This window comes from Boleophthalmus pectinirostris, unplaced genomic scaffold (genome assembly GCF_026225935.1).
Source record: "Boleophthalmus pectinirostris isolate CB_2022bp ecotype Guang Dong unplaced genomic scaffold, ASM2622593v1 HiC_scaffold_16, whole genome shotgun sequence".
In the NCBI taxonomy this organism is placed as follows: domain Eukaryota; kingdom Metazoa; phylum Chordata; class Actinopteri; order Gobiiformes; family Gobiidae; genus Boleophthalmus; species Boleophthalmus pectinirostris.
In genome coordinates this window covers 11288860-11315061 of record NW_026571095.1, presented here as the reverse complement: position 1 = coordinate 11315061, position 26202 = coordinate 11288860, and the positions used below count along the sequence as shown (strand labels likewise).

The 26202-nt window shown below is 37.3% G+C and overlaps 2 protein-coding genes across 2 annotated transcripts; one reads left to right on the top strand and one right to left on the bottom strand.

Annotated features, from left to right (window-relative positions):
- Window positions 1–432: 432 nt before the first annotated feature.
- On the top strand, window positions 433–6957 carry opn7a (opsin 7, group member a). Its single transcript, XM_020924078.2, has 5 exons — window positions 433–520; window positions 1174–1336; window positions 2551–2678; window positions 5007–5341; window positions 6364–6957. The coding sequence occupies exons 1-5, from the start codon at window positions 433–435 to the stop codon at window positions 6955–6957; spliced, it is 1308 nt and encodes a 435-aa protein (XP_020779737.2).
- A 1742-nt stretch (window positions 6958–8699) lies between these two features.
- ripk1l (receptor (TNFRSF)-interacting serine-threonine kinase 1, like) lies at window positions 8700–25787 on the bottom strand. Its single transcript, XM_020923138.2, has 11 exons — window positions 25644–25787; window positions 25277–25455; window positions 18119–18275; window positions 17668–17805; window positions 16728–16959; window positions 15545–15694; window positions 15356–15432; window positions 15201–15276; window positions 13590–14156; window positions 12274–12414; window positions 8700–10377 (listed from the first exon to the last, which is right to left on the bottom strand). Exons 2-11 carry the CDS (start codon window positions 25441–25443, stop codon window positions 10088–10090), a joined length of 1995 nt encoding a protein of 664 aa, XP_020778797.1. The 5' UTR covers window positions 25444–25455; window positions 25644–25787; the 3' UTR covers window positions 8700–10087.
- Window positions 25788–26202: the final 415 nt, after the last annotated feature.

Here is a 26202-nt window from a genome sequence, read left to right as displayed (position 1 = left end):
TGAGGCAAGTTTTCTCACAGTACAATTGCTTGTTTTTCAAAGCATTTTTGAGAAATTAAAAATAACTGTAATTGAATAAATGCAAGATGGACAGTGTTGTAACTGAATGTGAAATATGTTATGAATTTTAATTTCTGGTAAAGTTACTCTTTTATTTGGTGGTACTTCTTTAACATCACACATGCACGATTTTGTTTTCCAAAATTGTGGAGCTCTAATGGTCCAACTCAATTAAGCATTTAGTTAGATCCATAGCACTTATTGCAGAAGAGAGCTACAACAAAATATGGAATAATTTTACATCTGAACATTTTGTTGTTAATACAATAGCACACCTATTAGTGTGAAAGCATTTCAAATTGTATTCCAGACCAACGCCTATGCATTTGTGCCTAAAAGGATCACTGTAATTGTGTATATTTGCAGATGGAGATGTCCGAGGATGAGGTTGACTTTTCATTCCACTCCAGCATCCCTCCAGTACTGGATATCATAGTGGCTGTTGTCTACACAGTTTTTGGTGAGTGTAATCCATCCATCCATTTTCGTTTGCTTTATCAGGGGCCGGGTCGGAGAGGCAGCAGTCTGAGCAGGGAGACCCAGACTTCCCTCTCCACTTCCTGCAGCTCTTCTAGGTGGATCTTGAGGTGTTTCTAGGCCAGCCAAGAGAAATAGTCCCTCAAGCATGTCCTGAGTCCTGAGAACAGATGCCTGAGACACGTCTCAATGTAGAAAAGCAGCGGCCCCTCTCGATGTGGAAGAGCAGCGGCTCTACTCCGAGCTCCTCCTTGTGACTGAGCTCCTCACCCTATTTCTAAGTGAGCGGAAGAAACTAATTTGTATGGTATGGTATCATGAAGCGGTAGTTTTCAACTTAACAGCTACCTTTTCCTTGTTCAGTGGAGATTAGCGATTCCAGGACTGAAATTGTCCAAACGATTTTACTGAAGGTGTATGGAGTTAAAAAACACAGTGAAGTTTTCAGTTTGAGAGAACAACTCAGCCTTAATATGCAAGGTTTGTGTGTTAAACGTGTGAATGAAACAAAACACAACTCCAGATATGTTTTTGATGAGGAAACAACATTTTAACAACAGAAATAGCATAATATCGTCCCTTTAATAGTCAATGTTCCACAGTGCCTAGGCCTGATGTGTGTGTGTTTGCTCACAGGGGTGTGTTCTCTGATGGGGAACAGCACCTTGTTGTATGTTTCCTACAAGAAGAAGCACCAGTTAAAGCCCGCTGAGTTCTTCATCATCAACCTAGCCATCAGCGACTTGGGGCTCACTCTGTCCTTGTACCCCATGGCCATCACCTCCAGTTTCTACCACAGGTATTGCACTTAGTTTCTACTGTAAAACTACTCTTATTTTCTCAATGCATGGGAATGCAAATTAATAAACAAAGAAATTACTTATGTTATAATTACAACGTGCATTTATATAGGTAAAAATATGATTTTATCATATTTTTTTGTGGATGAAAAACAATGAATGTCAGCCAGATATTAGCAATATTGCTGGTCAGTTGCTTATAACTGCATTATAATATTATATTGTTAACTGATAACTGTGATTATTCAATGATTGTCTAAACTAAATATTAAATAATTGTGACATGCTAATTGACTTTACTGCTGCAGTTTTGTGCTATCAAAGTTTTGTTGTATAATGACAATAAATCTAATCTAATGTTAAGCAAAATTATTATTTTTATTATTTTTCAGTTCCTTCAACAAAGTAAACCTAAATATAAAGTGTGGCTGTTTATGTCAGATAAATTTTTCATTCATAAAGATTCATTTCAGAAAGCTGCAATGTATTGGACAATGTGAATGAAAGAAAATTAAAAAAAAAGTCACCCTGTGGTCATGGTGCCAATAATTGTGAATATCTGTACTTCCTGTACTTTCCTTCTGTTTTTATCTGTACTTTCCTCTCCTTTCCACTGTAACCGGTCCACCCTTTTTGATATCACTCTGCATTGTGTTATGGGTGTTGAGGTAGAAATGACAGAGGCTAGATCCAGGTTCAGTAGGTTTACGGTTCAAACAAAAAGACAAATCACAAACTGCTGTGAATGTGAGGTGGGAACATACCTGGAGTTGTGTTTTGTTCCATTCACACAGGTTTGAGTAACCCTTTATTATTCATCTGTCTACATCTCCAAATCTTAAAATGCTCTGTTCCACCCTGTGATGTCATGAAGTTGTAGTTTTACTACCTTTTACCTTTGGTTCAGTAGAGATTGGCAATTCCAGGTCTGAAATCATCAAAATGATTCCAGTGAAGGTGTATGGAGTTTAAAAACACAGTCGAGCACTTCCTGTATTACCACATGACATCACAAGGTGGAAGAGAGTGTTTTCTGTTTGAGAGCAGAACTCAGCAGAGGAAACGACACACATCAGACAAAAGTATAATATGGGCCCTTTAATAAAAATGTGATATCCTGACCCTCGTTGTAAATCTACCAACACCTGAAGATCTCCCCTCACTGCTGATGTTGTCGATGCCCTCTCCCTCACCCCTTCACTCTCCCACACAGGTGGCTGTACGGGTGGACGATCTGCTCCATGTACGCCTTCTGTGGGATGCTGTTTGGCCTTTGTAGCCTCACCACCCTCACTCTGCTCAGCACAGTCTGTTTCGTCAAAGTCTGTTACCCCCACTACGGTGAGTCTTCAAAGAAACCTCCGGACCAATCAAATGGCACAGGATTAAGCACCTTTTTCCCAAGTGTAAAATAGTTGCTGCTTTTGTGGAGAAAGAAGTAACGTCGATAATCCCCTTGTAAAGTACTGCACATTAACCCTCCTTTGATGACTGACGCAGCTCCGCTCATGGTCCATTATGTGTGATGTCTGTTTAATGCAGTTCAATATTGGCTTCGACCTGACTTTTTCCCCAAAGGTTTTTTTTCTGTAATGCTTTCTTTGTAACAATATGGCTAGCCATTAAAAATACAGTGGAGATCTGGGGTCACACATTTTCTGGTTAAATGGTAATCTTTGGACTACTACACACACACAAAAAAAAAACAAAAACATGCAAGTACAGCTTTAAGTGATTTTAGTGCATTTATACTCCAAAAAAATGTAAAGCTAAAAGTAAAGTCTGTTTTAATTTGGTTGTTATGTCATTTAAATTTACCATACATTAGTACTCGAGCAAGTAGAGTTAGGTCATATGTAACAAATCAAGAGATGTAATCGTGACATACTGTATATGGACAAAGCTAACCCGCTAGCCGCCACCTTCCAAATAAGAAGTGAGCGTGGTCGTGCTTCCTGCTCCATCGACTCTGACACCAATTCACTTTCTATTGAAAAACTGTTTATAAATTATTTTGTTATTTTGTCCCTAAATCAAGATATGGACATTAACAACAGATCAATGCGTTGATTGACAGCGTTGCTAAGTGCCCGCCCCCTACTAAACCAGCGGTGTGGGAGGAAAGGAGTGTTACCTTCAACAGCTTCAGTTGGCTGGGGTGACATGACATTCGCTCAGCCCTCTTCTTTACACAGTCTATGAATAGTAAACAAAAACTAAAGACAGTATATTTTACACGGAAATTAGAAGTGTAGAAGTGTTGTCAATAGAACTTTACAAAAATGGTTCTGTTGTCAAGCTTCACATCTCCTAGAGTTTTGTCTTTTTAAGTATATGTTTTCCTTTTTTTTCTCTGTGATCTAGCTGTATAGTATGTTTTCAAAGCCAGTATATAGAAATATGTAAAAATATATCTCGTGCGGGAATTCGCTTTAATGTATTGAAAGCCCCTAATCCCCCTATACAGTTGTGATGTTGTAATCCTGTGCTATTTTGAAAGTGTAAAAAATGTGTTTGTGTCAACGCAATCTGGCAAGTGTATCACTGTTTTATCACTAACCAAACTGAAAATACGCACTCTTTGAACCGTATCATAATTTATTAGATATTTGGTTTACAAGCTCGCCAAATTAAAATAGTGTTTTAAAGTGGGGTTGGTTGATATTAAATTGTAGTTTGATGAAATCGTACATCAATTTTGGTGAAATTGTCATACAGTGAATAAGTGCTTCTATGCAGCTCAATTACTCAAACACCCACCAAGATGAGGAGTCCTATTGTTCAGTATTCTACATATTCAGAATATAGTAGTTTTATTGATCCATGTAATGGAATACATTACAAAATACATTTTAATTTGGGTATTCAGTATTCTGTAACTAAGTACATTTTCAAAGTATTCTTCCCATTACTGAAGATAGATAGGATTAATGCCATACTGTGGAACATTGACGAAATAACATCTTCATGAGGACAATCAGGTGCTGGACCCTCCATCAGAAAAGTGACATACATAGTGGACCTTTAAGTAATTACAGCGATATCAACCATTAACCAGGTCGAAAAATCTGCATTTGTTAAGTTTAAAGACAAATTCTCCAGTTATTTTTGCTCTTATATGTACTGTGTATGTCTATTTACAAGTGTGGGGATTTAAAGATCCTATTACAAAATAGATTCTTGTGATCGTTAGGCCATGTTATAATATTGTATCCTTATCAAAAACATACCTGGAGTTGTGTTTTGTTTCATGTTTGAGTCTGTTTGCATCTCCAAAGATCTGAATGCTCTGTTTCACCTTGTGATGTCAACAAGTGGTAGTTTTCATGTTAACAGCTACCTTTTACTTTTAGTTGAGTAGAGATTTGTAATTCCAGGGGTGAAATTATCCAAATGATTCTAGTTATGTTATGTGGTAAAGCACTTCCTGTTTTACCACATAACATCACAAAGTGGAACTCTGTTTTCTGTTTGAGAGAAGAGCCTACATTTACGAGGTTTGTGTTAAACATGTGAATGAAACAAAACACCACTCCCAGTATGTTTTTGATGAGGAAACAACACTATAACACAGATCAGAACACAGCTCAGTATGGCCCCTTTAAGAATGTTATGCAATGTGAATCCAACTTTGACAAAATGACTATAGATACTGCTATGATCTCACAGGAAACCGCTTTAAGGCCCTTCACGGACGACTCCTGATTGGCTTGGCTTGGCTGTACGCTCTGCTGTTTGCCGGCTCCCCTCTGGCGCACTGGGGAGAGTACGGTCCAGAACCCTATGGCACGGCCTGCTGCATCGACTGGCGCGTGTCTAACCTGAACCCCAGTGCCCGCTCGTACACTGTGGCTCTGTTCCTCCTCTGCTACATTTTCCCGTGTGCAGTGATCCTGGCTTCATACTCCTGCATCCTCATCACTGTGCAGGCCTCCAGGAAGACTATGGAGCAACACGCATCCAGGCAGACTCACATGAGCAGCATTCAGGCCATCATCGTCAAGGTGAGAAGAAACATGGTGGAGCAATTGCAAAGTCAGCTTCATGAACAACTGATACTTTTGCAGTGTATGGCATAAGCTGAAAGCACAACTCTTTTAGAAGCACTGTTACTCAAGTTTGACTTTAAAGGGACAGTTCGGAATTTTTGGACACAGGACCTCATTTCCTAGTTAACCAGAGTGTTGGAGACATGTGGAGACACTTTTAAAAATATTTCATCCACTCCTTGTATTTGCAGAGGTCGCTGGTACTAGGCTAGCACATGTCAATGGCCATAGTTAGCCTGCCACTAAAAACAGTCTTACCCACTCCACAAAGCACCTGAAGCAAATATATTATTACGCCAGACTGTTGATGTGTCTATGTTAATAGAATCATTTTACAAGTAAAATCAACATTGCATTTGAAGGATTTATGTCTGAGCAGCAGCAGTGAGTTGTACTGCCTGATAGAAAGCTTGGCAGTGGTGGACTGATACCACCTAGCACCTATCTTACTGGCAAAGTAAAATTCCGCTGCTGCTGAGAAAATAGTCGTGCGACGATTCATGCGTTGCAAGGTTAGTCTTATTTCAAACATTATTCTATCAACACAGACAATCACATTGACAGTCTGGTGTAATAATAGATTTGCTTCAGGTGCTTTGTGGAGTGGGTAAGACTGCTTTTAGTGGCAGGCTAACTATGGCCATTGACATGCGCTAGCCTAGCACCAGCGACCTCTGCAAATACAAGGACTGGATGGAATACTTAAAAAAGTGTCTCAACATGTCTCTAACACTCCCAACAGGTCCTTTGTCCCAAACACAGTCTGACCAGAAAGACCTGATTTGGTTGAAACTACAACTCAAAGTACTTGGATGTTTAGTTTCTAAGATCTGACAATCAAGCTTTGACAAGCAGATATGGTCAAATAGGGCTATAGGCAATGAGGCCTCATTAGCACCGCATATGTATCACAAAAAATAAACAAATAAGCTTGTAACATTAATGCAACACTATCCATGTTTTCCTTTGTCTTCTAGCTCAGTGTGGCTGTGTGCATTGGCTTCCTCACAGCATGGAGTCCTTACGCCATTGTTTCCATGTGGGCGGCGTTCGGACAGGTGGACAGCATCCCCCCTCTGGCTTTTGCTCTGCCGGCCATGTTCGCCAAATCCTCCACCATCTACAACCCCGTCATTTACCTTTTACTACGGCCCAACTTCCGCAAAGTCATGCGCAGAGACCTGAGAACTCTGTACCGTGCTTGTCTGAAGGGCTGTCCCTGCCTACAGCCCGACATTGGAGTCCAGCTACCCACAATTCATAGACAGAGCCCCACACTGGACCCCAATGCTCCTCCTGGTGGGGATATTAAGGATAACAGCAGTAAGAAGTGTAGTGATGCTTTTGAATGCTTCCGACACTACCCCCAAACATGCAGTGCGATGAACCCATTGGATAAAGCAGAAGTGAAGGACATACCCCCTCCCACTTCTCAAAACATCAAGGATAGGGGTCAGGGAAACAGAAAATGTCCGCTGATCAGTATATGCACTAAAAAAACACCAGAAATAGACAACTTGCACATTGACTTGGAGATGGTGCCAGGACAAGCGAAGGTAGCTTGGCCCTGACTACCATGACTACAGTTTTTTATACTGAAAACTTATTTAAAGGGGCATTATGTAACCTTTGGGGAAGAGGTTCTGACAGCTTAATGCTTCTTACTTTGCCTGGAATGTTCCACAATATACCTTTAATCTATATTGTATTTATTCAGTAGCAGATGTTTTTATTGGTAGATAAACTACATACAAATCATGCATTCCTAATATGAGATATGTCACCTCTCCATAGATGTGATCTGTAACTTGGCTTGGTAGTGTCACCTGTTTGTCTCCATGGAAACAATGAAAAAAGTTGAATGCCATGCAGTGAGAAGGCAAAGTAAAAATCTCCATGGAGATAAGCAGGTGGTGGTTTCCTCCATCTGGAAAGTTACACAGTGGACATTTAAAGCTGAGAGCCTCTGAAACCTTTGGAAGGGGAAATCTGACTCCACTGAACTGCAGTAGCCGGCTGCATAAAATTGGACAATTTAAATTTTTAATTTTTCTGTGTGCCCTCTTACGAGGTATAAGGTGGGCATAAGGTGTAGTGTCTGGTTTGTTGGTAATACGCCCTAATATGCTAATATACTTTTTGGTGCAAATGTACTTTTTGTGTTACTATTTCAGTTAATTCCTGCTAACTTGGATGTGAGGTGGGCACTCATGTATCTTCCATGCAAAGCGATGACACCCCCATGGAGACAAGTAGGTGGCGGACTCTCCACTGGAAAAGATATATATTGCAACTTTAAAGCTACCACCTGTACGTTTATTTGATTTGTTTTATCAGTACATGGCAGATGTGACTCCCCCCTCTCGTCTTCTTCTGTCAGGCAAAATTTGACACACCATCAGACAGAGGTAACATTGCTTTGCTTTGTTTCCATTATGTTGCATGGTTAACATTTAATTATAAAATAAAAATAATAATACCTGGATACACATAGATTTAAGTTTATACTGTTTATACTGTACAGTATATGCTAATTATTACATGTTTGTTTTTGGACTATTATATTTTTACAGAAAATTTATTTTTGTGCCTATTTCTTGTGTACAGAACTATGGGTAGTCACTATTTAATGTGTTCTAAACTCAGGCAGGAGTCTGTTTATGTAAATTTACTATTTATTTATTTCTACATTCTTTATAAAAATCCACTTTTATTTTCACAGTATTTTACAAAGCAGTTTCCAAAGTTTTGCACATTGTAAATTCAAATCATGTGAAATCTGTGTTGCTTTTACCAGCAGAAAGAATGATGCCAAAGTCCAAGTGTCAAAACCAACACAAATGATTTTATGAAATTATTTTAACATGTTTACATGCCAACTGCAGGTTTACCCTATGGTGCTTAATCAATCTTAATCTGTGAAGCTAACAGCACTACTGTTCTATGATGGCATTAATTTATATCTGTTGTAATGTGTTGTGGTTGTTAGATCCATCTTTGGCACATATATTTAAGAATTATTTAATATTTTACCTTTTCTATAAGAAAGAAAAAAGACTTTACATTCTGTTTACATTTCCTGTATCATCTGTATATCACTGTTATTGTTTGTTATTATATGTATGTGTGTAATAAATGCAATGTTTAAAACTCCTTCTGTTGACTCCTTGATAGATTATTTGTTTATATTGAACCGCAGATTCAACCTTAAGAATTAGATGTTAATCCCTCAAAAGGAAACGATAAAAACTTAGAAAAAAAGTGATTTTATCATCTGGACACATTGGTCTTTAGACATTCTTTACTCGAATCGTGTTTAATAAAAGAAAAGTTTATTTATCAGTGAAAATATGTGTGAGCATTTGCATAACAGAACACCTCAGATAAAGGCACGTTTTAATAATTTGCAACAGAGGTGGGTAGTATTCAGTTACATTTACTAAGAAATTATAGTTCTTGGTAATACTTGTTTTAATGTCTTACTTGAGTAAAACAAATTGGTTACTCTTTCCACTAAGTCTTATGTTGACAAATATATTTATTTCTTCTCATATCCTTTATATCTTTTTTGTGCTTTCTTTAAGGTTTTATTAATTAAATTTTCATTTAAATTAAAACACAGATGTTACGTCCTGAGTACTCTTACTTGAGTATCACAAAATTGTAATTTATTGAACTACTACTTTGTATTTTGACTTAATGAAGTTCTGTTACTCTTACTTGAGTCTAATTCTTGACAACTCTACCCACCTCTGCTCTGAAATCTTTTCAGATGCCAAAGAGCTGAATGACTTTTCATAATGATAGTGTTTACATAAAACCATGGTTTGAATGTCTTTACAACATGTTATTTAAACTTGGTTCATACTACAATGTGCTGATTAACACTTCCGTACAATTTTACAAACAATGTAAAGCAATAAAAAAGTCCAGTCCATAGTACAGAAACGGCTGAAAAACTATATTGTGTCTAGCTTGCACAATAACACATTTTAAAGCTAACTATTTAGAACCTTTATCCTGCGTACGAATCCCACAGTTACCTGGAAATTAACATATAATCCAATGTGTAATAAAAAAGAAAGAACTGACACTGTAAAAATTCATTAAGTTCATTTCATTTATGACACGACATTCATAAACTCAAATAGACAATTCTAACCCTAATAAAACATGTATAAGAACAAAACACCTTACCCTGATTATTTAGAATACTTTTCCATTAAGGAGCTCAATAGTGACTCCCCACTCCATTTCCGGAAATAAATGTTCCATTTATTTTCCCATAGACTTTAAGAAAACATCAGAGTTAAAAGATTGTGCTGAAGCTAATCAGCTATATGCTAACTAATATCCATAATGCAGTTATTTAAGTCCAAAAGGCCCATGATTTAATGACATCACAGTTTATAAAGTTTCAGAAATAAAATTATAGGTCTTGTGCTCATTAGTCACGACGTAGCTGGTTATGCCTGAGCAAGCTTTCAAACGTTTTATTTTTTATTCTTTGCAAGGTCCATGTGAAAAATAAATGAGAAATTTACTTTCGGGACCAGGGGTGGACGGTCACTGATGAGCTCCATTAAAAACGCTGGCATCAAAATCATAATGGCACCTCAATTTCTGCTTGTATTTTTGAAAGACACATGTATTCTCTGGTTCATTCTTACCAACTGGCTTCCGTACATCCATGTAAAAAGCTTATGAGGACTGTTCACATATGTCTAGAATTTTCTGGATGACACCTATGGTTACTGTTCCTTCCAAGGCTCGACAAAGCTTCCCAACGGTACACCCCAGACTGCCCTCCTTCATCTTCCACCTCTCCAGCGTCTGGTGCACCATCTCCGGGACCCCATAGCGGTAGGAGTCCAGCTCGATGGTCTCAATCTCCACATCGCTCAGACACAGCCTCCGCGCACAACGCTTCCACTTGGCTCCGATGTTCTCTCGGAGCACATCCAAGTGTTCCTCTGTCACGGGACAGTCCTCTGCACCAAGTGAAAACAAACATACTGATATCAGCTGAAAAGTATCAATACAAGCCGTGGTTTGAAGCTCTGTTACTTAAGTTTCACTTAAAAATTGCATCATGTAGCTTTTCTGGTGGAGGGTCCATCAAATGCTTTTCTCCATGGCGATGCTATTGCTTTGTCTGGAATGTTTCACAGTATTAAATGTTTCTATCTTCATGAAAACTGCATTGGATATTTGAGCTAAAAGAAGCCACCTGTAATTTAATAAATGCAGTGTAGAGCTGTTTAATGTCATAGTGAGGAACATTGCAGGCAGAGCAATGACATATCCATAGAAACAAGCAGGTGACAGACCTCAAGTTCCATTGTGTACTTTTAATAAGAGCTTAGTTTTAACACAATCTGACCATAAAGAATTGACCTAGTTGGAATTATATCAGGTGATCTGATTTGTGTTGTTACATAAGTCCCTTTCACATAAAAATTACAGTCACAAGCTAGCAAGCATTAACCAACTGTCACACTGACTGACCCTTTTTTATTGAAAATCACCACACCACGCTCATGAACAATCATATATATATACCATATCATATCATATAACACAGGCTCCTGTCTTGCTTAAATCCCAACATGGTGTTACTACTAGAATTTGTCCTAATCTCAGATGGCAAGGACCTATATAACTCCATAGGACATACAATTTTGTTGAAAGAAATATCCAGAATAGAAATCTACAAATGGCACTACTTTCTGAAGATTATGAAAAAAAGTATTTAGCTTTTGTTTATTTATGCTGACTAAAAAAATTTTGAACTTGAAACTTTTGTTGCATGAGGACAGGCCAATTATTTGCAAAGATAATGACCACAAACCAGGTCAACAAACCTGCAATCTGACGGTTAAAGGGTTACTCTGTTTCCTGATCTATGTTATAATGTTTTTCCTCATCAAAAGCACACCATTCCCACATGTTTAACACATAAATTTTGCATATTTAGGCTGAGTTCTTCTCTCAGACAGAAAGCACTGTGTTCCACCTTGTGATGTCATGTGGTAATACAGGGAACGCTCCACTGTGTTTTTAAACTCCACACACCTTCAATAGAATCAGTTGGATGATTTGAGCCCTGGAATTTCTCATTTCTGCTTGAGGTAAAAGGTAGCTGTTAACTTGAAAACTACCACTACATGACATCACAAGGTGGAATAGAGCATCTTCAGCTTTGGGGATATAAACAGACTAATAATAAAGGTTTACTCAAACATGTGTCAGTGAAACAAAACACAGCTCCTGGTATGTTTTTGAGGAGTTAACAGCATTATAACATGACTTAAAGGTGCAACTTTTCTGGTGGAGGATCCGCCACCTGGTTGTCTCCATGGAGATGTTATTGGTTTGCCTGGAATGTTCCATGGTATGACTTTAAACATATCCATCTTGCATTTATTCATTATGTGTGTTTCTATTGCTCAACCATACAATAATTCTCTGCTGTAAGTGCTGCAACCTGCTCATGTCCCTTGTGATAGATATATTTAATCTATAATATGGAGCATTCTAGACAATGCAAACATTTTAATGGAGACATCAGGTGGTGGACTCTTCACTAGAAATGTTACGCAGTGCACGTTTAAAGCTCACGTTTAAAGCTCACCATTTTGTATAACATAGGACCGATATTCCAACGTAGAAATGAGAATTGTCCTCCAACTCATTATTAAACTACAGGGATTATAGGATGTTGTGGTGTCACGTGAACCCAAACTATTCGCATTTGTAGCATAAAACAGGGAAGCAATTATGGTATGTGTTGCTATATGCAGGGACAACACTACAAAGAAAGTCACTGCAATTTGTTCTGAAAGAATAGAGCACAGAGAAGAAGAAAATAAGGTATAAAGGTTTACCATATATTTGAACAGCTTCTTTGATAGATACGGTAGCTCCACCTTTACAGAGGGTTGATAAATTTGAGTCATAACCACGGATACTTAGCGTGTTGTTGTTGCCAATTTGGATCCCGCTTGCGTTCTGGATGTACAGAGAGCCTGAAGAAAACAAAAGCTCATTAAAACAGAGAAAAATCTTGCATAGTATACAGTTGACTACTAAAGAGACCAGACATAACATTATAACTAGGGCTGAAGTACAATTGTGATTTGATGATATATATTGTTATTATATATCATCATTTCTTAATCCAGTGTTTTGATTTCTAATTTGGCTCTATGCTCAAATATACACCCCCTGCTCAAAGGGTGACAGGTGGGTTTAACCAATCACAGTGAAGTATGAGCTCTCAGAAGAAGGAGACGGCTTTAATTGTCTCTAGGCAGCAAAGATACAAAATTTGTATGAACCGTGAGACCTTCCCCAGAACCCTGTGCTGGGTCCCACGGGACCAACAAAACAAAACCGTGCAAAACAGTGCAATGCGGGACACATTTTGAAAGCTCATTGCGGGCTCAGGCCAGAGCAGGACTATGCAACGTGGGTGTGGGCGGGTGGGACGTTAAACTGCAGTCCCGCAAACTAAATATGAGTGCAAAGTAAAATATACAAATGATGAATGTATGACTATCATGCATAATTTGTACTGAATATTTTATTTGGTGTTAATAAAAACATTTTAAGCAGCCTAAATGTGCATATGTGGTCTAATCTCACATTTTGAACAATTGCTTTTTATTTTGTTTTGCTTCTATTCTATTTTTATTTTAAATGCTATGAAAAATGTTATAAATATTTAAATTGCATAAAAACAATAGCAACATTACACTAACAGACATATTCTTCAAGCTGGTAAAAAAAAAAAAACTTTTAAGGTCCAACTTTTGTGTAACTGTAACTTTTCTGGTAGAGGGTCTGCCACCTGTTCAACTCCATGTTGTTTTTTTCTGAAATGTTTAACTAACTCCATGGACACAAGCAGCCCTTATAACCGGGCCAAGTTATAGGTCAGGTCTGTGAAGGAGTGAACCCGTTGACAAAAATAATGCATGTTTTTGAGCTAGTTTTGAGAAGTAAAAACAACTGTGATTGAATAAATACAATATATTTGTCTAATGCCATACTGTGAGACATCCCAGGAAAAGCAATAAGCTCACCATAGAGACAAGTATATGGCAGACGCTCCACCAGAAAAGTTACACAGTGCATCTTTAATTAAATGAATAAATAAATAAATCAACATGTAATGGACATCATTGTAAAGGACATATACCTGTATCCTGAAGTGAGCTTCCCTTAGAAGACGGCAACAGTCTCCCATTGGTCAGATCCGGAGCGGCGCTATCCGAGACCGGGAAAAGTGGCCATGACTGCTGCCGGTCAATGTGTGCATGCCCCGGGTTAAGAGTGGAGAGGGAGGGAGAGCTGGAGGAAAGCTGAGAGGGATGGAGACCAGAGGAAACCATGGAGTCATAGCCAGCAGAGGGCCAGTATCGCGTCTCCTCCTGGCTGGTTGCATCTTTGGTCCAGGACTGCACAGAAGATACCAGTGGTTTGTCCTGTTCCGGTTGTCTTATGTTGAAGTCTGGTTGTGCATAAGAAACAGCATTGCCCTGGTAACCGTTGGCGAATTCTGTGTGGCAGTTGTAGCTTCCATGTTTGTGGTACTGGAGTTCACGGTCTAACTTCTCCTCTAAGTGTGAGGGTCCGTCAGGGACTTGTGCGTCAGTCTCGATTTGGTCTTCCACAGAATCGTTCTGGATTTCGTGGAGATCTTCAATACTAGCTTCAACTGGGCCAGAAACACTACTGCCTGAGCTCAATAATGGGGCTGGAGAATCTGTAAAGGAAATAGTGAGATATAGTTACAATACATGACTAATAAAAGTTAAAGAGCTTATATTACGCTATTTTCTGATCTGTTATAATGTTATTTTCGCATCAAAAACATACCTGGAGTTGTGTTTTGTTTCAGTCACACATGTTTAACACACTACTCCTGCATATTTAGACTAAGTTCTTCTCTCAAATGGAAACACACCGTTCCACCTTGTGATGTCATGTGGTAATATGGGATGTGCTACACTATCTTTTTTAAACACCATAACCTTCACTAGAATCATTTAGATAATTTCAGCCCTGCCCATCTCTACTGTACAAAAGGTAAAAGGTAGCTGTTAACTTGAAAACTACCACTACATGACATCACAATGTGGAACAGAGCATTCTGAGATTTGGAGACATAGAGAGATTAATAATAAAGGGTTACTCAAATGTGTGAATGAAACAAAGCACGGCTCTGGGTATGTTTTTAATGAGGTAAGAACATTCTAACATGGATAAAATCTCACAAGAATTCATTTTGTGTAATATAGGACATTTAAGAGTTTGGTTTTGAGAAAAAAAACATGGTGATTTTAGGACACTTCTGAATTGTTACTAATAGTGAAATCAAAAATAGTGAAATCCAAATATATTTTTAAATGAACTTAAATAAACCTTTAAATAAACTTCTAAATGAAAAAGTAATGTTGCTGTGCTAAAAAAAACGTAATTGGAAAGAAAAGATTCCTTCACCTTGAATCTTTGCATGAAGGGAGAAACTAAGGAAATTTAAACAAACACACCCCGTCGTTTACAGTAAGTAAGGTAACCCAAGTCATATTTTGCATAAATGTTAATTTAACTCCTATGTTCTTACGCAAAATGTGGAAAACTATTTGGATAGTTAATAAAAATGCTAGAACATTTAAATTATTATAACATTATAAAATACGATATAGACACAATTAACATATAAATTCATTATTATCATTCAAGATAAAGCTTTGGGGTCTGGCATATTATATTATATTATATTGTGATTGTATTGTAAAGTCCTCACCTGTTAAAGAGCATCCATAAGACAAGGAGAGACATTTTATCTTTTCAACAAGCTCCTCTGGGCCTTCATACTGTTTCTAAACCAGATGAAAAAGAAATTATAATAATGCAGTGGAATACATTATTAGAATATAGATTATATTAGAAAAAACACACTTTCACTTCAATGACATCATTCTCAACATGTTGCTCAAAGTATTCTTGATAGAGGGGCAGGAAGATGCCATAGGCCTCTGTAAAATAAGGACATTATTATTGTACTGGAGCATAGTGGAAAATTATGAATGAGATGAAACTTTAGAATCTGTTTTCTGACAATATTCCACAAACAAACCCAGTGCATACCTTTGAATGTTGGTCGCTTGTGTGGTTCCGGATCCCAGCACCTCTTCATCAGGTCTATGATCTCTACAGGTGTGCCCTCTGGGATGAGATGCTCTGCAGGTCTGTTGCCGTTCCGCACACACTGGCTGATGTGGTCTTCACTTCTGGCATCTGACCACAAAACGTCATGTTTCACAGACTTTCAATAAATAGATTTTGTTTTTTTGTTAATTGTGTGGTATACACTATTTGTATAATTGCTTTTAACCACATTTTGTACATATGGTGCAACATGAAACGATAAGTATAATTTATAGTGAAAAATGGTATGCATGCTTCTTATTTTATCTTATTTTACAAAGATAAACAAACATATTCCACTACACAGAAGAATATCCTGCCTGACACTATACAAACTGTAACCTTTACTTTCTTTATGTTTAAATGATACTGGCTCTGTATGAATGTGTGCGTCTGTCTCTGTGTGTGAAGGGTGTGGCTTTTATTGCAAATGTAAATACTGTATGTGTCACAGGCAAAGGTTATAATCCAGGCATTGTACAGAATGCATAGGCAAAAGGTAAAGTCTGAAAGATTTTATTAAAGGCATGTTTTAGCAATTTCTTATGGACTGATATAATATTGTTATCGGGATACTTCAAAGCAAGATATTCATATTGGCCAGTATACACCCAAGTATAAAAATTAAAACAATTAATCAAATGTGTGAAAATGCTGCTAAACACTGCGGAATAAGATAGCAGTGAGAGACATGAAGTAGGGTCAAGTCGACCAGAAAAAACCCAGTGACAGTAAAACAGAAAAAATAAGTAAAAAGACAGTAAAAGAGAATTAGAACAAGGTGATTTATCCAGCAAAATAAGGAATGACTGCTAACAGTTTACTTTCACTTTGTCAGATTCTCTAATAATCTAAAGGTCTAATCAAAACAGACAATATTAATATTTTTCTTCTTTGCCAATTCATCTCAGGCATCATTCTGTAAAATGTCTGATTTCCTACTTTGCCTGTAACTTTTGTATTTTCTGTGTTCAACCCATAGTCACTGTATGTGTCTTCAAATATTTGTGTGTTGTTCTGCATACATCAAATGTCAATATTTATGTTCTAAATGTACATGGTCTCCCTTTTAAATAAATGGATAAACAATAAGGTATTAGAGATACATTTAGTTCTTACTGACTTGCATACGGTTCTTGTCCTGTAAGGATGACCCAGACCACAATGGCAAAGCTGTAGACGTCAGACTTCTCAGTGGACACAGTGTGGATGCTCTCCAGGTGTTCTGGGGCCATGTAGCTGAGGGTCCCGGCCCCCCGTGCCCCACATGAGCGCCCCATCTGGCTTTTCCTTCGAGACTCCTCTTTAGTCAGTCTGCTCCAGGTCTGACAGGTGGCCAGCCCCAAATCTGCAATCTGAAAAAAAGAAACACACTGAAACCTTTAATACAATATTGCCCTCATGTCTTCATTAAATAAAGTGTAAATGTACTTATCCTTTATCCTATCCTTATCCTTTCCAATCCTTATCCTTTATACTTGTGAAATTATGACCAAGAAAGATTCAACAAGACTTAAGGTTAATTCATTTAAACATTTTTGAGACATCCAGGACTAAGATATTATCAATGAGTTAAACCAGATTTAGGAGGAAATGTGTGAATCTGTGTGAATCAGCACTATTTAGAAGAAATTAGAGAAAAGAAGAACTTGCATCTTTGAGTCATCTTTAAAAATTACAACACAAATTGGTGAATATTGTGACATGAGAGCATACATATTATAGAAAGCATTATAAACGTGATATACTAGCAATTAATACCATGTGTAAGATATTAAAGGACACTATGTAACCTTTGCAGGGTCTGACACCTACTTGTTTCCATGGAGGTGTTTGCCTGGAATTGTCCACAGTATGATATTATTCAGGTCAAGATACAGGCCAAGAGAAGTGGCAACCCACTTACAGTAAAAATGCATGTTTTTCAATATATTTCTTGAGGAATAAAGCATTTGTATGCTTAATGCCATACTGTGGAACATTCCAGACAAAGCAATAATATCTCAGTATTGACCGATGGTGGACCTACCATCAGAAAAAAACCTTTAAACTGTCTGACATACCTTGATGTGAAAGTCTTTGTCCACTAATATATTTTCGGGCTTGATGTCTTTATGAAGGATATTCCTCTCAGTTAGATACACCATTCCTTCTAGGATTTCCAAGATGATTCTGGCCTTTAACGACATTGGAACGGAAACCTGGGAAAAGAAATCTATTTATTAAAACTAATTGTGCTGATGAGGTTCACTGATTTGGGAAAAATGTGCAATTGCAATTTTTCTAACAAGCTTTGCAATTGTGATTAGATTTGCTATTTCTGTTTTAATAATATATAATAAATAAACATGTCCAGAAGAATTGATAAAAAGGCATAAAGATGCAAACTAATACAAGAATCACATTTCTGAACATGTTTGCACAAATCTACACTACAGGGTTAGCAGGTTGGGCTAGTCTGGCTGTGATAAATCTTACAGCCTTAGTGAGTGACTTCCACTGTATGTGATGTACCTCTTCTAACATGACCAGAAGGTTTCCTCTTGGCAGAAGCTCCATGACCAGAGAGCAGTCCCTATCCTCCATGATGACCCCCAGCAGTTTGACCACTCGCTCGTGGTTCAGACTGGCCATGATATTCCCCTCCTCCAGAAGAGAGCGCTTTTTATCTCTGCAAGAAAAACACAAAACAAAACACCAAACAGATTTAAGGCCAGGCACTAAGTATTTTGGTCAATTTGCTCTCTCGACATATATAAGCTGGGGCGACAGCAGCTCAGCTGGTCCGCTGATCCAAAGGTTGGTGATTTGAATCCCGCTATTTACGTAAATTTAATTGGTTGAGAGGCCAGATCCATTAACCCACAGATTGGCAGTGCGATTCCAACTCTCACAGATGAATACTGTTGTTGTGTCTTTAGGTGTATGAATGCCTGTGAATGGGTGAGTAGTCCCTTGATGTAAAGTGCTTTGAATGTCTTGAAGGACTATAAAAATCTGACAATCTGACCATAGGCTTGTTTAAACGGATGTATGTACTCTCTTCTGCCTCTGCCTCTCTTCACTGACGTTTCTCTTTTTCCCATTTTGTGTGTGTGTGTGTGTGTGTGCGTGTGTGTTTGTTTTTATGGGGGATTTTTTGCCTCAGTTTTTTTTTTTTTTTTATATATCCAAATATTTGTTTTGTAAGCAAATCTAAAGGATTTGTGATTTCCATTAAACAAATGAGAGAATACATTAGACACAAAGACTTACATAAGACTGAAACATAACACTGAAACATTACAGTTTGTGCCTTTTAGAGTGCACTGTAGACACGTCACCATGAGGTCGCTTCTTCTGATTCTGCATGTTGGTAAGCTGATGTTTTATATATTTACAACCAAAAAATGCATATATATACATTTTATGATGATTATTTATGTTTAGATTTGTTTGTATTGTTTATTTGTAGTGTCTTTCTTATTCTGTCAAATATAATATGAAAACAAATTGTGCTATACAAATAAACTTGCCTTCCCTATACAGAAGTAGGGATTGGCAATACAGTATATTAAAAGAATGTGTATTAGAATTACAATTAGAATATTGAGTTTATTGTCTTTAAATGAAACTATTAAAAATGAAATAAAGAGACATTTCTGCACTTTTTTGCCATTCAGTTTTTGTGTGGTACTTGACCACTGTGATGCATTGTTACAAAATCGTCTAAATATCATGATAGACATATTACCAAAAAAATCATCATTTTGGTTAAAATGTTCGTATTAGCCCACTCTACATGATCCTGGTGCTTTTATATTGCTATTTTGTCCTTAAATAATAAAGAATTCTGCTTCAAATTTGCTCTTGTGACTGCTAGTCTTGCAAAATTCATTTGACTAAGACGAGCAGGTGTCCATCAGAAAAGCTGGACAGTGAACCTTTAATAAAACAAGTGTACTAATTATATACAGAGCCACAAATTGCTATGTAATTTTGCTGCATCATCACCTCTTTGTTACCATATAGGACAGTTTTTGTCTGGGGTGGGATGTGCTGTGAGATCTTATCAACTCATTGAGAAACGGCTACCATGGACAGAAGCTCAGAACTACTGCAGAGAGCGGTACATAGACCTGGCCACTGTAGATGATGAAGAACAGATGAACCTCCTAATAAAAACCACAGAGAGAAGTCCACCTCTGGGGTATGTTTGGACTGGGCTGTACGATGACATCAACAGCTGGAGGTGGTCCCTGCAGGACGAGGGCTTCTATGATGGAGGGCTGGACCAGTTCAGACGGTGGGGGCCAGGGCAACCAAGTAACTACAATAATTCATACACCTGTGGAGTAATGGTCACAGACGGGACATGGAAAACTGGTCCCTGTAGAGGAGCAATGAGGCGTTTTGTCTGCTACTCAGGTAAAAATGTTCAAATGATACAGCAGATGGAGCAAACACTAGATGCTGTTCTGATACAGGGAGGGGCTATCATAGCTTAGTCCGTTTATAGGTGCATTGCTCGACTTTTCTGGTGGAGGGTCCTTCACCTGCTCGTCTTCATGGCTGTCTATGTTACTGCTTGTCTATGTTATTGCTTTGTCTAGAATGTTCCACAGTAGAGATTGAACATATCAATCTCAAGGGAGACACCTATAAGCTATATTATAGGTCAGATCTGTGGAGATGCAGCCTGATTCATAGAGAGAATTTGTGTATTTTAAGCAAGAGAAACACCCGTTATGCATAAATGCTAGATACATTTGTTTAATGTCATACCATGGAACATTACAGGCAAAGCAATAACATCTCCATGGAAACAAGCAGGTGGCAGACCCTCCACCAGAAAAGTTGTGAAATGAATCTTTAAGGTGGGGCACTGTGGGTAAATAGGAAAAAAAATCTTAAATTTAGAGTTTTCAATTTGAAAATTCTACTTCATGACTTTTATACATGAAAATAAATTACAGTTTTCTTCATGTAATTTTTTCACATAAAAATATCACAAGTTATTTTAGTAAAAATTGTTAAAATTACCTAAATTTAGTACATACAGCACATCAAGCAAACAATGAATAAGGCCATGTTATATTTCTTACTTAATTTTACAAATTTTACACATATTTCAATTTTTTTCAGAAGCAGAGATATCATATCAGATTTGATATGCAGAAATTTGAGAATTTTTATACCCTTAGAGACTTCTATTCAGAAATGCATATCTGATAGCCTCTTCGTTGTGGCATTTCACTGTAGTAAGAAGCAGAATTTAATTTATCCGTATTTATTATTGAAAGATGACTATGTGACAATTTCGCAGGACAGTACAGGTTTACGCATAGTGAAGAGGGAAGTCAATTTTACACAGTATATCCCGTTAAAGTGCCTATGATAGATACTATTCATTTTACTAAAACACAGTTAAGATCACTATATTTGAGATTTTGCTTTAAAAAAAAAATCCAAGTTTGGTCTTTTTTTTAGGTTTAAATTTTTACTTCCTAGTTGGAAATCATGACATGATTTTCATAACTGTTATCTACAGTAACCATGCACTACGCTGGACCAAAACTCCTTTAATGTACACAGAAATTGTTTTTTGACAGATAAAAGTATAAGAAAACACCTTAATGTTGTTGAAATCATGTTTAAAATATCAGAAAAAAATGGTTTCTTGTGTAAATTGTGCAGGAACTTTTGGACTCTCTAAAACAGAACTCTACACTTCCAGTAACTTTCAACCTATTTTTCAACTTTTTTTTCCACAAACTGCTTCTTGATTTGTGTAAAATAAACAAAATAATTTATATTAACAACAGGTTATATCCCACTAATTATACGCATTTGTACTTTAATCTGTGATCTATGCTCTTTTCAGCTGGGGACACGCCAATGTTTAAATTCGTGTCTTTGACCAAGGGCTGGTATGATGCTCAGAAGTACTGCCGGCAGTACTTCACAGACCTGGCCAGTATAAGGAACCAGGCAGAGAACGATGAGCTGCAAATGTTCAGCACTAACTTCATCCACATTGGCCTGTACAGAGACACAGGGAAGTGGTCTGACGGCAACCCACTGTCCTTTATTAGGTTTAACCATGATTTAAAGTCTGGACAACCCTGTGGGGCTCTGAATGGTGCAGGCATGGAGTATACAGACTGCGCTACACCCTATCCCTTTGTCTGTAATGGTGAGCTGCCACTTCTCACAATGTCTTTCTTTTTGGATCTAAGCACTAGTGGAAAGAGTACTGAAAATGTGTACAGTAGTACAATAGTTACATGGCTAATGAAAATACTGTCGGACTTGTACTTATAGGTTCATTGTGTACCATTTCTGGTGGAGGGTCTGACAAATACTTTTCTCCAGGGAGATGTTATTGCTTTGGCTGGAATGTTTCACAGTATGGTATTAAAACTTTCTTATCTTCGTGGAAACCAAATCAGACCAAGTTACAGGTCAGATCTGGGGAGAGACAACCCCACTCACAGTCAGAATGTTGTTTTGGGTTTTTTTTTTAATGTATTTTTGAGCTATAAAACCTGTAACTGAATAAATGTAAGGTAGAGCTCTTTAATGTCATCCTGTGGAACCTTTCGGGCAGAGCAATGACATTTCTATAGAAACAAGCATGTGACGGACCACCAACAAAAAAGTTATACAGTGCACCTCACATTTGCACAGTGCAAGTTAAATTTAAAAAGTACACATCAAAAATTCTAAACTATATACTAGACTAGGGTTGGGCAGTAATACCCTATTACGGTATACCGCAGTATCAAAAAGTATCAACGGTATCAGTTTCATTACCGTCATTAAAAAAATCTGCAGCGCATAAGACCTTATATAACAGACCTAATATAATATTATAATTTATTGATACCTAAATTTGTTTGCTCAGCACAAATTAATTTGTGGTTGTTTTTTGAAGAGTTTTGAAGAGTCTGGTCAGGTTAAATTTCCCTGATACAGTAGGTGTGATTGACAAATGAATTAGCCAATAAAGGTACAGCTGTATCAAAACAAAAGGCAGTGCAGCGCTGTTACTATATGTGTTTGTAGATTTAGAAATAAGCAGAGACAACAGTGAGACAAATTTGTAGTGGAGCGAGTGGGATTTCTAAAGTACTCTGAAACTTATATGATTTGAAATGTTCCTTACAATTACGTGGCTACAATTATCATCAGTTACAAGTTTTAAAATCTACTCCAAAAATTATAATACAAATCTACTCAATACAGCAATCTGAGTATTTGTAATTAGTTACTTTCCACTTCGGGTACTAAGTCATATTTCTTTCCCCCTTTGTGTTTTAGACTATCCATACAGCCAGGTGGTGAAGTTGACCATAACCAACAATTTGTCTTTGAACCTCGAAGATGTAGCTGAATCCATATTGAAACAGGTAATGACTGGAAAATGCCTGAAGAGATTTTAGGTATCATTCATACATGTTTGAGATATTTAAAGGTCTCTCCGAGTCCCTATTCAAATTGTTTTTGCATTTAAGCGTCTACATCACCCATTCTCCCACACAGCAATTCTCCATAAATATACAAAAGCATGATACAAAACAATACACTTCAATTTCACAAGCCTGATGCAATGTGCCATAGTTTCATTAGCAGCCTGAAATTTAGCATTTTCAAGCACTAAAAAAGTAACATGGTGATTTAAATATGTTATGTGTTAGCAGTTAGTATCCCATAGAAGTACCCCATGACATCTGTTTCTCTGAAGTTATCCCAGTCTCTTCTCTTTTTTTTTTTAAGCTTATGATGATTTTGAAGAACCGTGGACTAGATGGGGCCCTAAGACTTACATGGAGGGTGCAGTCAGATGGACTTGTCTTCCATCGGGCCCATTGATAATCATCTATTTTTTTCTGAAAGAATTTGACTTCTGAAATTGCTGTTAATGTTTTTTTGATGATTTTAATGATTGATGACTTTTCTGGTTCTTTATATGAAGTGTGGATCAAACACTATTACTTTATACACCAATTTATTTCTATATGTCCCATGTGTTTGTTTACTTGTTTGATCAGAATATGCACCCCCTGTATCCCTCCATACTGGACAATTGTGATTTTACAGTCCTTAAATAATAAAATATAACAAATAATAATAATTAAAAAAATATACAGGATAAAAATACAATAAGCCAAACGTTATGTATAGATGTTTAGATTGCTTGTTATTGTGCATTGTAATGAAAATGTATTTTAAAAAATGAAAATATGTAAAAAAAAAAAAAAAAAAAAGATGTTTATTTACTTTGCGTGTCTGTAAAATAGTACATCAATAGATCATGTAATAGGAATATGGCAGTTTGTTTGAGATGTCAAAGAAAGTCAATACATTGTGGATTAACATGGAACATGGAATAGACTGATGTCCAAAATTACTTAAGAACATGCAAGAAATCAATCAAGTTCCTTTAATGAAAGGAAGCATAGCCTGTGTGTACATTTATTTTATGTTTTAAGACATACACTTATTAAGACTTCATTGTTGAAATATTATGATGTTATTTTCTTAATTTTTGTTCTCATAAAATTATGAGTTAAAATTAGATATTTTATGATACTTTTTAATGTGATTTTTACACTCCATGATAGGAAACCTTTTGTTTTGTACATTAAAGTTTTTAACAACTTGGGGACACTGGGGAAATTAACTGACAGTTCCTATACTCTGACATTTAGGGGTGCACAATCTAGCCTTTTCACTTCTGATGCCGATTCCGGTATTATGGCTTTAAGCATCTGCTGATACCCAATATCAACCAGTACCAACCAGTAATAAATAAAGACAGAAGTGACCCAAAGTGTTATGTTGCTGTTATTTATAAATAACTACAAACAGCTTTGCATACATAAAAGTTCAAACATTATGAGACATTCTGGGCCAGGTACAACCAGCAAATTGTCTTATTACATCAATTTAAATGTTCGAATAGGATATCGGCTGATTCGATATTTAGAAGCCGATATCTGATCCAGCAAATACTCCAGTATTGGTGCCATTATCTGATACGAGTATTGGATCCCTACTTGCTACTGTGGTGGGCATTAAGCTGTGTATAGTTTTGTTCTGTCTGTTAGAAATTTAAATAAATACAATATATTATGTCAAAAAAGAACAATAACACTCAAACACATTCCACAGGGGGGCTGCCCTCAACAGGACCCTTCATGCAGTGGAGTGTTCATACCATAGTTTATAGGTGGAATCTCTTCTGTGATAAGACAGAAAACTCCCTCTCACAGTGTTCAGACCATGTTGTTGAAGAATGGAAAGTTAATTGAAAAGTGACAAAAGGTCATTAATATCGAACACCACAATACTGTTTCTGAACCACACCTGGAGTCTGGAGTATATGTAAACAGTCTTTTGTAAAAGCAAAGTACAGATACTAAATCCAAAAATAAATAAGACAATAAATCACAAACCCTACCAAAGCTAAAGTTATTTCATGACTGCCTTTCTGTTTATAGGACTGCTTCACCACCTCAGTCACTGTCGCACACCATCTGAGAAAGGTATGGCCTATTTAACACTGATTCTGAACAAATAGATGGAAGGCCCGTGAAGAAGCCCTGTGTGCACATGATTCAAGTTACAGTCTGCGCGAAGGGGAAAACCCAAAGTCCACACATGCAAAGAAAGGGACAAAACACTTACTCGTTGCGCAAAGGTCCAGTGTACATGGTCTTCAGCACCACTTGTCCGAGTGTGGCATGATAACACAGGTAAACCTCCCCGAACCCCCCGTAGTCCAGAGGCTCCCGGACAATGAGGTCCGTGGACCGCATATGGAGCGAGGACTGGGGCGGAGGCGCTGCGGCCATCCCCAGCGAAGTCTGTAAAGTTACCAAAACAGCAAAAATAAGTTCACAAAAATACACATTGAAATCCAAAGTATTCAAACGACGTAAAGTTAGTAACTATATTCGCTCAATACAAAGAGGAAACGCTCCTAAGACCAGCGACATGCGTATGCGTGAAGACACAAGAAGTTTAAATTGCAGCAAAACTCGACTCATTTTACCTTTTATCCAAAACGAGAAATGAAAAGTGTAACAGTATTGATAATACTTGGTTAATAAACGGGTGACACGGGAAACTTGGTCTACTCCGCTACCAATCCAAGCTAGTTACTTTGTAGTTCCGGGATTTCCTCGACATCCTGCCTCAAAAGTGAAACCGGATTTTGAAAAAACTACAAAAAGGCTAGCAAGTCGGTAACAGATTAGGATGGCAAGTATATCTTGCATGCTGACAGCATGACATTTAGACAACTTCTAAACTAACTTTAAAAATAATAATAACGCATAAATAACAATAAATATAAGTTGACGCACGTCTTATGCACGCATAACTCATTTAATTTATTTGTTTAAATGAATTACAAGTTCAGTAAATTGCAGCTTCAAGAGTATCAGGACACCATATAATTTCTACTTTGTTCTCGTTGACCATAAGTCCATGTTGTTGACCAGTAGTTTTCAGAACAAACAGAGCGTCGCTGCTTTGGGCAAGCGCAATTGTATGGCGATATTGCCACCTGGTGGTGAAAAGTAGACATTGTTTATTTGAATTTTTCTTAC